We start from the raw sequence: 11,131 nt of genomic DNA on the forward strand, positions 1-11,131 counted from the left end.
ATATATACATATATATATACATATATATATATACATATATATATATATATATATACATATATATATTGCGGTGAAGGTTTTCTGAGGTCTCACATCATGGTTTGAACACCAGGGTTGACTTTTCTAATGCTAATGTTACAAAAGGCAAAAGGCACAGCCGTGCCATACACCTTTTCAACAGCTTCAATGCTTCAGGGCACGATAATCTAATCTTTCCATCCATCCATTCTCTGCACCTCTTATTGCCACTAGGGTTACAGGTGTGCTAGCTGATCCTAACTGACTGAGCGAGGGGCATGCATACCCTGGACTGGTCGCCAGCCAATCGCCGCTGTATTATTTATTCTATCAATTCTGGAATTGGCTGACAGCACAAGATGCAATGGAGTAGCAGAACACAGGGGTGATGCGGAGGTGTGTCTGACGGACAATAACGGGGAATGGCACAAATAACGCAGGGGGCGGCGTTACACAGTTCATCTTTTCCGCAGGGCATCTTCTCTGTACAGGCAGCTACATCCAGTGGTGCGACAGTCATCTTCGAGAAAGGACATTATGTTCTACGACAAGGATGGGAGACAATTCCACATTCACTGATTCATTGATTATTTACACACTGCGAATGGTAACAACGATGACCAATGCAAAAGGTGCTGTGACTTGCAGACATGGCATGAGATCATGGTTCACTGCAATTGTGATGCTGATTATGATGAAGATTGCAAGAAGTTGTTGGGGTAAAATTGACAAAACAACATTACAATGTGAGGTGTGCACTCAGGGAAAGTTTATTCAAACTTGAAGAAGTAGAAAACCTGTTGTGAGAGTTAAAAATGCACTCGACATGGTCCACACAGACGTAGCGGGACCAATGGATCCTGAGTCAATTGGCAGACATCGCTTTGCATTATCATTTCCCAATGATTATTCTGGTGCAGTGTTTGTATATTTCATGAAACATAAGAGTGATACAGCGCAAGCGACTGAGAAATTCCTGGCAGATACAGCCCCATACGGGAAAGTCAAATGCATCAGATCTGACAACGAAACAGAGTTCGGTGGTTAGCCGTAAGAATCTGGCTTTCAGGAGCACAAGCTCAAGCAACAAGGCCAGCCGTGAACCACCCAGTGCAGTTCTGACAAAGCTCAGAGGCCGCACAGGGTCCGAGCCATACAAGAACCCTACCAAGCATTTGTTTTTACGGTTCTAGCTCTTTCTTTACTTTTCTTCATCTGCAAACAAGTCCAAGTACCTTTTATCTAGTCAACACGTGAGACTCTGCTGACCAGACGTAAGTCATGACTTTGCAGCTCACCCTGGCTTCAGTTTGGTGCATAGAAAATTGTAGTGAACGCAAGCAAACTTTGTGCATTTCATAAAGTCCGCCACCGTCACGAGAGTCATAACACTTTCTCACACTCATCTATCAGATGTCCCATTCCTGCCTTACCTCACATATGTTTTTTCCTTCTTTATTCATTTAGGCTTGCCATAGAACCTGGTAGTATGTGGTATGTCTTGTATGTTTAAATAGCTGTAGTTCATAAACATTGTCCATATATAGAGGTCATGTGTGAATTATGTGTGTGTTTGAGTCAAAGCATTAAACTCTATTTTGGTAAAAGAACTCCCAACTTACTTTTTTGTCACCCCTTCCATATTTCAAGACTGATTTGATGAGGGTTTCATCAATTATCTTCTAATCAATCCAAATGTATTTGATTTGGTGCCCCTAGAGGTGAGCAGGAGTAATGCAGGTAAATCTCACACTCACAATTACATATAAATACAGTGGAACCTCGGTTCTCGACCACAATCCGTTCCAGAACCCTGTTCGAAAAGCGATTTGTTCGAACACCGAATTAAATGCAATAGTTGTACGCACTACTTTTCTTTTTTCGCTAGTAGCAGCTTTGTTGCTTGCACTGACCTTCTTTGGAGGCATGATTAGGGGCTAAAACACTTCGCAGCACGTAGCACGTCCGCACGCGACAACAATTGGTCAATTGGCCGCTCAGCATCCCACCCTCGCGTACGCACTCACGCGTCATACCGCCGTTCGAACTCCGATGTTTGTTCGAACTGCGAAGCAAGAATTTCTCTTTTTTTTTTTTGTTCGAACTCCGATTTGTTCGACCTCAGAGTCGTTCGAAGACCGAGGTTCCACTGTACTCCTAAAGTGACCTCTATCAATGCTAAATGGGCAAGGGGCTGAGAGCCAGGTCATGAATTGGTCCGAAAGCCATACATAGCAGAATGGTGCAACTCACGGTTGGTTTGCAAAATAAAACACCACACAGCCACGGTGACAGGCAATCAAGCTTAGGCAGAACTCATAGGTAGGTGCAGAAGACAGAGAGGATTCCTGAAAGAATAATAAGACAGGAAAGTCAAATGCAGATAGGCTTGTCAACAGAAGAAGTCGCCAAAGAGAACTGCTGGATCATTTTGGATCGGCGCATATTGAAGACTCTGGCAAGCAGAGCCTTAATTAGGTAGGTGTGGCTGACGAGTCAAGTGGAAATAAAATGGGAGAGGGCACAGTGGAGTAATGGTGCCCAGGTATGTGTGCACCTTCTCAGAGGAGGAGAGGGTTGTCCAAGACTGCCTTTCCTGAAGCTACACCACCGTCCGAATAGTCTGAATGCTTCGTTCTCATGAGAAAGCCCACATAATCGTTCATCAGCATGTCTTTACCCTGCCTGCACAAAAACGGAAAGTGAGGATTATGTAAGATCCTTTTCATGTATTTCTTTTAGGTCCTCATCCTGACAGCAGCAATGAGAAACAAGCATCCTAATGTGGCAAAATAGCAACGTTACACAATCAATAGTAACTGCTTACCTCACATAGGTGCCGAAGAAGCCCATTTCACTTAAGCAATGACTTAATTTTAAGGGCTTGCCTCTTCTGAGCATGTAGTTCTGTGTAGACTCAGGCTGGATCTTATCCATCAGTATATAGGCCATTCTCTCTGGACTGCTCTTCACTTTGCCAAGAACTTCACAGATCTCTTGTCCGTAAATGTTGTTTCCTCCAAGTAAGGAAATGTGGTTATGTTGTTTATTTATCAAGTTCAATCATTGTGGAATTAGCAAAGCATGAAAATTAGCAATGCTAGCTCTATCCCATGCAAGCTTGGCCTGGTAAATGCAGTTTAACCCGTGTAGGGAAAGGAAACATGTTATGGTGTATGATGAAATGAATGACTTTTTATTTCTTCGACTGTACCTCCTCCTTCTCGCTGAGGCTTCAGTGCAAAACGATCCGGTGTCTCCAAAGCCATTGCAACCGCTCTATCACCTTCTGCTCCCTTTAATTTAAACAACAAAAAAAAAAGATGAGATTTTGCAAGATTCACCTCCTAAAACATATTTGCACTGCAAAAACAGATTTCATCCAAATCAAACCATTTAATAGTTTTCTTCTAAAACTGTATAAATGGCCTAACAGTTACAGTATGGGTTTGAAAACAAGATTAACTTTTTGGCTTGTCTCCTACGGAGAATGTTTCAGAAGGCAATCTTAACTCCTGTTATCTTGTGCACATAAAAGCACCAGCACACCAAGCACCTTATCGTGGTGGAGGGGTTTGTGTGCCCCAGTGATGCTCGGACCCAAGTTGTTTGGGGCAACACACTTGTTGATGTACTCCTTAGAAGCCTGAAATGATCTTGATTATTTGAATCAGGTGTGTTTTGAGTAGGGAGAGAGCTAAAACAGGCAGGATATGGCTCTCCGGGAACTGGAGTTCCCTACCCCTGCTGTAGGACATAGGTGCCAAACTACAGTCCTGGACGGGCGCTTTCCTGCATGCATTCAATCTCTCCCGGCTGCAACACACCTTGTGCAATCGTAATTAGGCAATATTTTTTCTGGATTGCAGAGCAACAAAAAATAACTTTTGTGGAATTGTACAAGCAAAAAAAAAAAACAAAAAAAAAAACATTACATTATGTTGCACAGCCCCAGGTTGTTGCTCACCATGTCTAGAGTGTAGAGGCCAGCAAATGTGGCTCTAACTTGCTCAACTACTTGCGGCTGGTTGGGGAAAAACCTCTCCAGAACGCCGGGCTGAGCAAGCACCTGCTGGACCTTCTTCGTTCCAGCCAGGTGGGTGCTGATATCTGGACACTTCACAGCCAAAGAGCGCTCCATCATCAGGCGGGCCTCCCAGGTCTGTAAACAAAAAAATGGAAATTATATATTATAAATGCCATCAGTGTTAGATCACGGATAAGCCCCAGTGTGGGTACCATTGATCTTTTCGATGGTCGTTTGTCAACTGTCAAACCTTTTTGTATTTGCAATCAGCTTACTCGCACTCTGCCTGTTGAGTGACTACGCCAACACACAGACAGCGGGGGATTCATTCGTACACTACAAAGGCACACGCATGAATTTGAACGGCACGAGGATAAAAGTGAAGAGAAATGTCTTTCACAGTTTTTGGGGAAATTAGTCGACTAATTAGCAAACGGGTGATTTAAGTTATTATCATCTAAATTGTTATGATTGATTTTATAAATGGCCGGCACGGTGGACAGCAGGTTAGCACTATGGCCTCACAGTACAGAGGTCATGGGTTCGATTCCGGCCCCGGCTTTCATGTGTGGAGTTTGCATGTTCTCCCCGTGCGCGCGTGAGACAGTTTGGATAGGCTCCCGCAACCCTTGTGAGGAGCAGTGTACAGATAATGGATGGATAGATGGATTTTTTAAAAAATGACTGAAGTTTCAATACATTGTGCATCTCGGATGTGTTTGACAGGTGTGTTTTTTTCGAAGGCTGATCCATTCTCATTTGTGCGTACACATGGTCTGTGGACGTTCAAATCGTGCTTGCAGAAAAACGCACTTACCTTTTCAGACTTGTAGTGCTGAGGCATATAACCGTTCCTGAAGTAGACCACTGCAACCTCCTTACCATCACTGAAATTGCGGTCGGACAGAAATGTATTAAAACAAGCAAAAACACAGCCGGCTATGTTTGTCATGTTGCATATGAATGGGCAGAAGACACATACACCAACAGTCTTTTGTCCTCATCAAGGTTTCCAGATTCAGAGACATCCTCAAAACGCTTTCGTATACTGGCAATATTCCTGAAACACATTGAAAACTGTGAGGTTATTATGAAATGAAAACTGGTCAGTGAGCACATTATGCATAATGCAGCAAAGGTTTCATTTTAAACATCAAGGTGATTGAAGATTCTGTGAAGGTCTTAAGTAATCACACTTTACCCTTTCCACAGCTCATTCTCAATTATCCGTTGATCCAGAATATTGATCTGACACTCCTCCACCAAGAACATGACAACCGCTCTTTAATGACAACAGGGCTCCTGTTAAACACTTTATCACATGACACACATTCTACGTTAGGTGTACGGTGCATCACTGTATCAAATAGCCATCTTTGGAAAGCCCAATGGATACAATATACGAGGTAAGAATTCTTTCTAAAAATGCCTATTTCAGATATTAAACTTATTTTTCAATGAAATGTTGTTTAATAAGTGTTTCACTGGACGTACCGCTTTGAGCCATAAAGCTCCCAGGCCTTGGCCAAAGCCTTGGCCTGACCAACCGCAGGGTTGTTGTCGATGATGCGCTGGCTCGCTTCGAGCTGCCCAGCCACCTTGAGGATGTGTCTATTGCAGCAACAAAACCAATATTTTTGTCAATATTAAAAGTAATTTTAAGGAACATCAACATCAGAAATTCAGTGCAAAAACTAAGGTCGACAATTTGGATGTTGAAATTGTTTTAATAGAGATTAATACAAAGATAAATTATCCTAGGGTCAGACTGTCTCAATCTTAAAACTTACCAGTAGCTTTACAAGCCATTTTTAAAGCAGCATTTTAATGAAAAATCACAATGCAAACGAAAACTAAAATAAACACTTATTTTGTTTTTATGGACCCTTTATTTATCCAAAACGATGAGATGTTAAGCCACAGTCCCAAAGCACTTCATGCAAGCATGGAGTGCACTGAGTCTGGGGACACAATTTGAATGACCATGTGGCAGAACGCCTACCACACCTCTTCACCAGCCCCCTCCTGCAGCAGCCACCATACGAGCATGCGGAGGTGCCCGGCCAGCTCAGCCCTGGCTCAGAGACAAGCCGGTTGGGTAGGGTACCAGTAGCATATACTTGTTAAAAAGATTAAACCTTGAACGTCTCAAGCCTGGTTCACATGGTAAGATTTTGAAATTCTGGCAAGTGGGGTGCCAAGGAATTTGGTAAAGATGGTGTGAAGGATGTTTCTATCAAAACAAGCTTGAACAAATGAATCAACCAGCCAAGATTGTCTTTGGTCTCTCGCGAGGGGCTCCCTCTGAGCAGTCAGAGGAAAAGCCGGAGCTTCCTGCTCCCGCATGGTTTTTATTTGCATCATAGCATAAGCAATTTGAATATGCAACTCATACAGAATGGAAAACTTGAACATTGACTTCATCACACTCGCCCACACTCTTCCGGCTTATTCTAACAGTTTCAGCTTACAAGACATCTTTTGGTTCACACTTCTGCTAAGTTTAAGCTGACCGATTTCCTGTTCTTCTGCCTGCTAATTCTAACGGCAAAAGGGAGCATGTTCACTTGAACTTCATTTGACCTGGAAGCATAGTTTGAAACTTGATAACAACAAACAACAAATTTAAATTTCTTTAACAGATGGCAACTGCCACCCCTTGCCACCCTGTAAAACCGCCTGTGGCCGGCAGTACTTACTCCTTCCACACTTAAGCTTGTGCGACATCAGAAGACCGTTTCGCTATGGACATTTTGCCCAGATTCTCAGGGGCTTTCTGGTATATTCATCCAAGATACTTATTTGCATAATATTGAATTATTTTAGGGTTACACATTGACAACTGTTACCTGTGGATATCAGGCATGCGTGAGGCGACGCCTCCAGCAGCAGCAGCAAAGGTGTTGATCTCGATCTGTTTCAGAGAGGTGTGTCCATCCTCCGTCTTCTCCCACATGTAGTCGGATCGATTCAGACCCAACACAATTGACTGAGAAGATGGGAAGAATACCAAACATTTTGATGAAGACAGTGTCAGCATTGTGACCTCTACAATTAGACTGGTTTGTCTTTTTTTAAAAACATATAATATATATAATTATATAATATATAAAATTATTCAATTATATATATAATTCGATGTAAAGATGCAAAATAGGGACAAAAACAAAAGTACGAGATGTGTGCATAATCAGTGCAGAAAAACTATTTCCCTTGCAAAGCATCAGATTTATCAACATGCAGCTATGGAAACATTCAACAGATTCTTGGGTGGTGTGGGTCTTCTGGATTTTTTGTCCGCTCTGAACAAATACAGCTTCAAAACCAGAAGATGGTACGTGTATATTTGGTGGCATAGTGTCACAGTTGCAATTTGAAGACATATAGGCTGATGTTGCTTTTTGCCTGAACTGCTGCTTTCATGGTTAATGTTGTTCATAATAAAAGGAAAACTTAAGAGCCCAATTTTTTTGTTGAATATTCCACATTTCTTTCATGCTTACAACATATCACAATGAATCAAAAGAGTTACTGTTAAAGGTAGAAGTTTAAAAACCAAAAAAGACTGATGTTTTTATTATATCATTTGAATGTCAGAATGCCTGTGGTATCATTTGTGACGCAAATGTGTAATAATATAAACACATATTTTTTAATGTTTTTTTTTTAATTTTGGTAACGAGACAAACAATGGTTTAAGATTTAAAAAAAATTGGGGTTTTTTGTCCATTATTTCTGGGGTCAAGCATTATTATGATTTAATGGGGGGCCTTGGATGATATTCCTTAATTCACCATGAATCTTATTCTTAAGTATATTGGACAATTGTATGCTGAGTGGTTATTGTGATGTGATATGAAAAGATTATGGTTCTTCTCTGTTCCACCATGATTGTCCCACAGAGCACAAACGTCCCTGAAGGCATGCTTCACTAAGAAAATTTGAAAAACAGGTGGAGTTGCTTACCTGCAACCGTCCTTCTTTGAGGACATGCTGGTGTATCTTGAACAACCTTGCGGTGAAATCATCCACAGTAATGGTGCTGGAATACAAAAATGTGTCAAGAGAAAATGTGTTATAGTTTGTAATATTTGAAATCTGCGCTTATATCCCAACTATGCACAAGTCAGCATTCCACCTGGCAAGAGCCTCTTGCAGGAAGTCAGGGTCCTGGCTTATTTTATCCACCAGTGTGTTGTAGTGAGTTTGCAGTTCCATGCCTTGGAGGAAAAGAGCTTTTGGCATTGGTGTGGGGAAGACCGTGAAGGGAGCATGTGTCACCACCTAAAATACATTGTGTAATGGTGATTGCACAATTGGTGAATGCACAACTAGTTCCAGTGGCTCATGCTCCACCTTAGTTTTGTAGAAATTGTTTGGGTAGTTTTACGTAACCATCTTGACTACCTAACATATTCAAAAAGAAGGGAAATTCTCACCTCTGATGAGTTGGGGGATTCTTTAAGCCTCACAAGGAAACCATTTATAAATGCTGACTCCTTTGCCACTTCTACCAGTTCATTTGTTAGGGTTGTGTTCATCAGAAAGTCATTCTGTAGCTCCTCATCCATTCCAATCTATATTTAAGATATGTAGAACACAGTCAGAAAATGGAAATAAGAAGCATTCTTAACACACAGTAAAGCAGGATGCAGACTTGCAATTGCAAACAATCCACAGGTCAAATTTGCGACAGGTGTTTGCTACACTAAAGAGTTCCTGGTTGAATTAGAATTGGTACTCAAACAGCTCTTTTCAACATGATGTTGCCATGTTGTACGTAGCATATACAGTTGATTACATTTCATGAATATAAATATAAATATATATATATATATATATATATATATATACATATATATATATATATATATATAGTTTTTTTTTTGTTAAAATCGATATTCTTTTAACAGTCTGGATGACCCCTACTGGTCGCATTTTGTACAGTAATTCTTTGTTGCTGAAATTACACCTCAAATTACAGTCAAGAGGATCGAAGGAGTGGTGTGGTTTGATCAGTCCGAAAATACATTGGCCGTCCAGGAAAATATAAAAATAGACATTTTCCAGAAACTCCGATAGCCACCACACCCCTCATTAAATGTTACAAATACTCATTGTTTTGATATTTTATTGTGTATAATTCAGTTTGAAATAAAGCTATGAGTGAATGTTTCTTTTGCTTTTTTTTATCAAACAAGGCGTTTTTGCAGCAATTACAATACAAATCTTTCCGTTTAAAGCTGAGAAAGTCTCAAATTCAGTTCAGATGCGGACTGCAAGTGACGGACTAACATTGGACCCTATTGTGCTCCATGACAAAATACAAATACTCCTGCATGATCGTGTCACTGACAGATGAGCCTCTGGAAAAGCTTCTAATTCAGCCTGTTGAAATGTGAAACCACAATCTCTGGACCCAAACCTACAGTGGTAAAAAAAAAAGATTGTATTCATTCAAATACGAGTTAAAAGTAAAGCAAATACAATTTGTGATCCATCATAAATATATTACCGGTGAGGTAAGTAATAGAGTTCATTGGAGATGCTTCCTGGACAGAATGCTGTTCTGAAAGGGAAAATCCTGTGACTGTTGCACAGTCCCACACAGTCATCCTAGTCCTTCTGAAAAACATTAGGAAAGCAATCTTTCAATAGGCATTGATGCTCGTGAGGTCTCGTGACTCCCACTTGAAGTATTCAGCGTCTCAGAGGTCTGCAAGAAGTCCACCCAGAAGTGATTCCTATCGATTTTGAAAGAGATGTATTTTTATTCAAACAAATGACAGAAGAATTAAAAGGATGGTTACTCTTGATTAATTCATGCAGGTAGTAACGTTCCTCTACATATTGAGGCTTTGGAGCGCCTGCTGAGAAGGGGAAGGGGCGTTTCCACGAAGGGCGTATCAGGAATTGCTTCATTTTTTTTTCGGGGATTGCTTCATTTGGAGGGAGGTTCCGGAAATAATGACGTATGAAGCCCTGCAGCCCAACCGTACCACGTGACTGATACGGGAAATGGTTCGAATGTAGGGCAATACAAACCCCTCATCCTTATACAATAAAATGCGGGGTTTTGTGGAGAGTAACTTGATCGTTTGTAGAATTGGGATAATTCAGAGATTAGATTTAGATATTAACTGTATGTCTTTTTAATACGTCTCCCGTGTGGGAACATTATGAATTGATCACTCCTAATAAGGTAACTAAATCCAACATTTTTCATAAGCATGCTTTTTCAGAGCCCTCTTCCTAGTTACACACGCACTTTCACTGTCCTCTATGGACAAGACAATATTATGCTTAGCATAATGGTATAAACAAACACAAATATGACTCAACTAAAATAATTGTAAACTGTAATTTATTTCAGTCAGAACAGCAAAACCTGAAGTATGACGAGAATTTCTCCCATAAAAAACCAAACATGATTATTGTGTATGGCTGACAAACTTCCATTCACACACATTCAAACCTAGGGACAATTTAGATCAGCCAATCAACCTATGTCATGTCTTTGGAATGTGGGAGGAAACGGGAGTACCCGGAGGACCCCGCACCCCTGAACTGTGAGGAGGACTTGCTAACCAGTCGCCCACCGCCGCCCGCCATGGCTAACTGTCCGATTAAAATCTAGTCGCATTTGTTTTGATGGAGGGGCTTGACTCACTTCGAGTGTGTCCTCTGACGGCGGCTTCGCTTCAAGCTTCGTTGAGGTATTCGAATAGATTTGAATTGCTGTTTGTCGCAGTAGATATGACCCTTGAGAAGGGAAGACGCAGCTTACATTCAGCGAGAAAAAGTTGGCGTGAAGTTTGACTTTCGCTCCGCCCGTTAGGGACCGTCCACAAGTTACATGTTCTCGGGCGATGTTCGTGGTACAATCACCATCCCCCAAAAATGTATGTACGTATGTGTGAACGTATGTATGTGTATATATATATATATATATATATATATATATATATATATATATATGGCTCAAGTCACCTATCTCATGATTGTCTCTTAGTGTTAGGGCTGCGATCTCTGTACCATTCCGGCCTTGACCCTCTAGCTTTATTCATAAAAATTGTCGGCCCCTGA

At 41.1% G+C, this 11,131-nt stretch overlaps 1 protein-coding gene across 9 annotated transcripts; it reads right to left on the minus strand.

Moving 5' to 3' along the window:
* Positions 1 to 77: 77 nt before the first annotated feature.
* Positions 78 to 10,859, minus strand: LOC148340184 (glutathione synthetase-like). Of its 9 annotated transcripts, none has more exons than XR_015842466.1 (18): positions 10,716 to 10,859; positions 9,561 to 9,670; positions 9,402 to 9,470; positions 8,485 to 8,622; positions 8,184 to 8,329; positions 8,012 to 8,087; positions 6,895 to 7,034; positions 5,540 to 5,656; positions 5,247 to 5,327; positions 5,028 to 5,105; positions 4,863 to 4,932; positions 3,986 to 4,180; positions 3,575 to 3,664; positions 3,233 to 3,314; positions 2,846 to 3,035; positions 2,272 to 2,703; positions 1,641 to 1,733; positions 78 to 560 (listed from the first exon to the last, which is right to left on the minus strand). XR_015842466.1 is itself a non-coding variant. In XM_088289670.1 (17 exons), exons 4-16 carry the CDS (start codon positions 8,614 to 8,616, stop codon positions 2,580 to 2,582), a joined length of 1,521 nt encoding a protein of 506 aa, XP_088145796.1. In that variant the 5' UTR covers positions 8,617 to 8,622; positions 9,402 to 9,470; positions 9,561 to 9,670; positions 10,716 to 10,859; the 3' UTR covers positions 773 to 2,366; positions 2,576 to 2,579. The 9 variants fall into 9 exon arrangements, 5 of the variants coding, with proteins under 5 accessions (XP_088145796.1, XP_088145794.1, XP_088145795.1 ...); XR_015842467.1 differs by lacking the exon at positions 78 to 560 and having other exon boundaries at positions 773 to 1,733; positions 2,272 to 2,366; positions 2,576 to 2,703; XR_015842464.1 differs by having other exon boundaries at positions 1,641 to 2,703.
* Between the last annotated feature and the right edge of the window lie 272 nt (positions 10,860 to 11,131).

This window comes from Idiotropiscis lumnitzeri, chromosome 3, assembly GCF_059441095.1.
Source record: "Idiotropiscis lumnitzeri isolate Australia: NSW breed Sydney's pygmy pipehorse chromosome 3, RoL_Ilum_1.0, whole genome shotgun sequence".
Lineage (NCBI taxonomy): Eukaryota > Metazoa > Chordata > Actinopteri > Syngnathiformes > Syngnathidae > Idiotropiscis > Idiotropiscis lumnitzeri.

What these genes read in the sequence shown, in the direction of transcription:
- LOC148340184 (XM_088289670.1), bottom strand. Translation starts at nt 8,616, where the DNA reads ATGGATGAGGAGCTACAGAATGACTTTCTGATGAACACAACCCTAACA. An exon ending in GAGGACAAAAGACTGTTGGT is followed by an intron (nt 4,933 to 5,027) that starts GTATGTGTCTTC and finishes CCGCAATTTCAG; the next exon opens with TGATGGTAAGGAGGTTGCAG. An exon ending in GCCTCAGCGAGAAGGAGGAG is followed by an intron (nt 3,036 to 3,232) that starts GTACAGTCGAAG and finishes CCTTACTTGGAG; the next exon opens with GAAACAACATTTACGGACAA.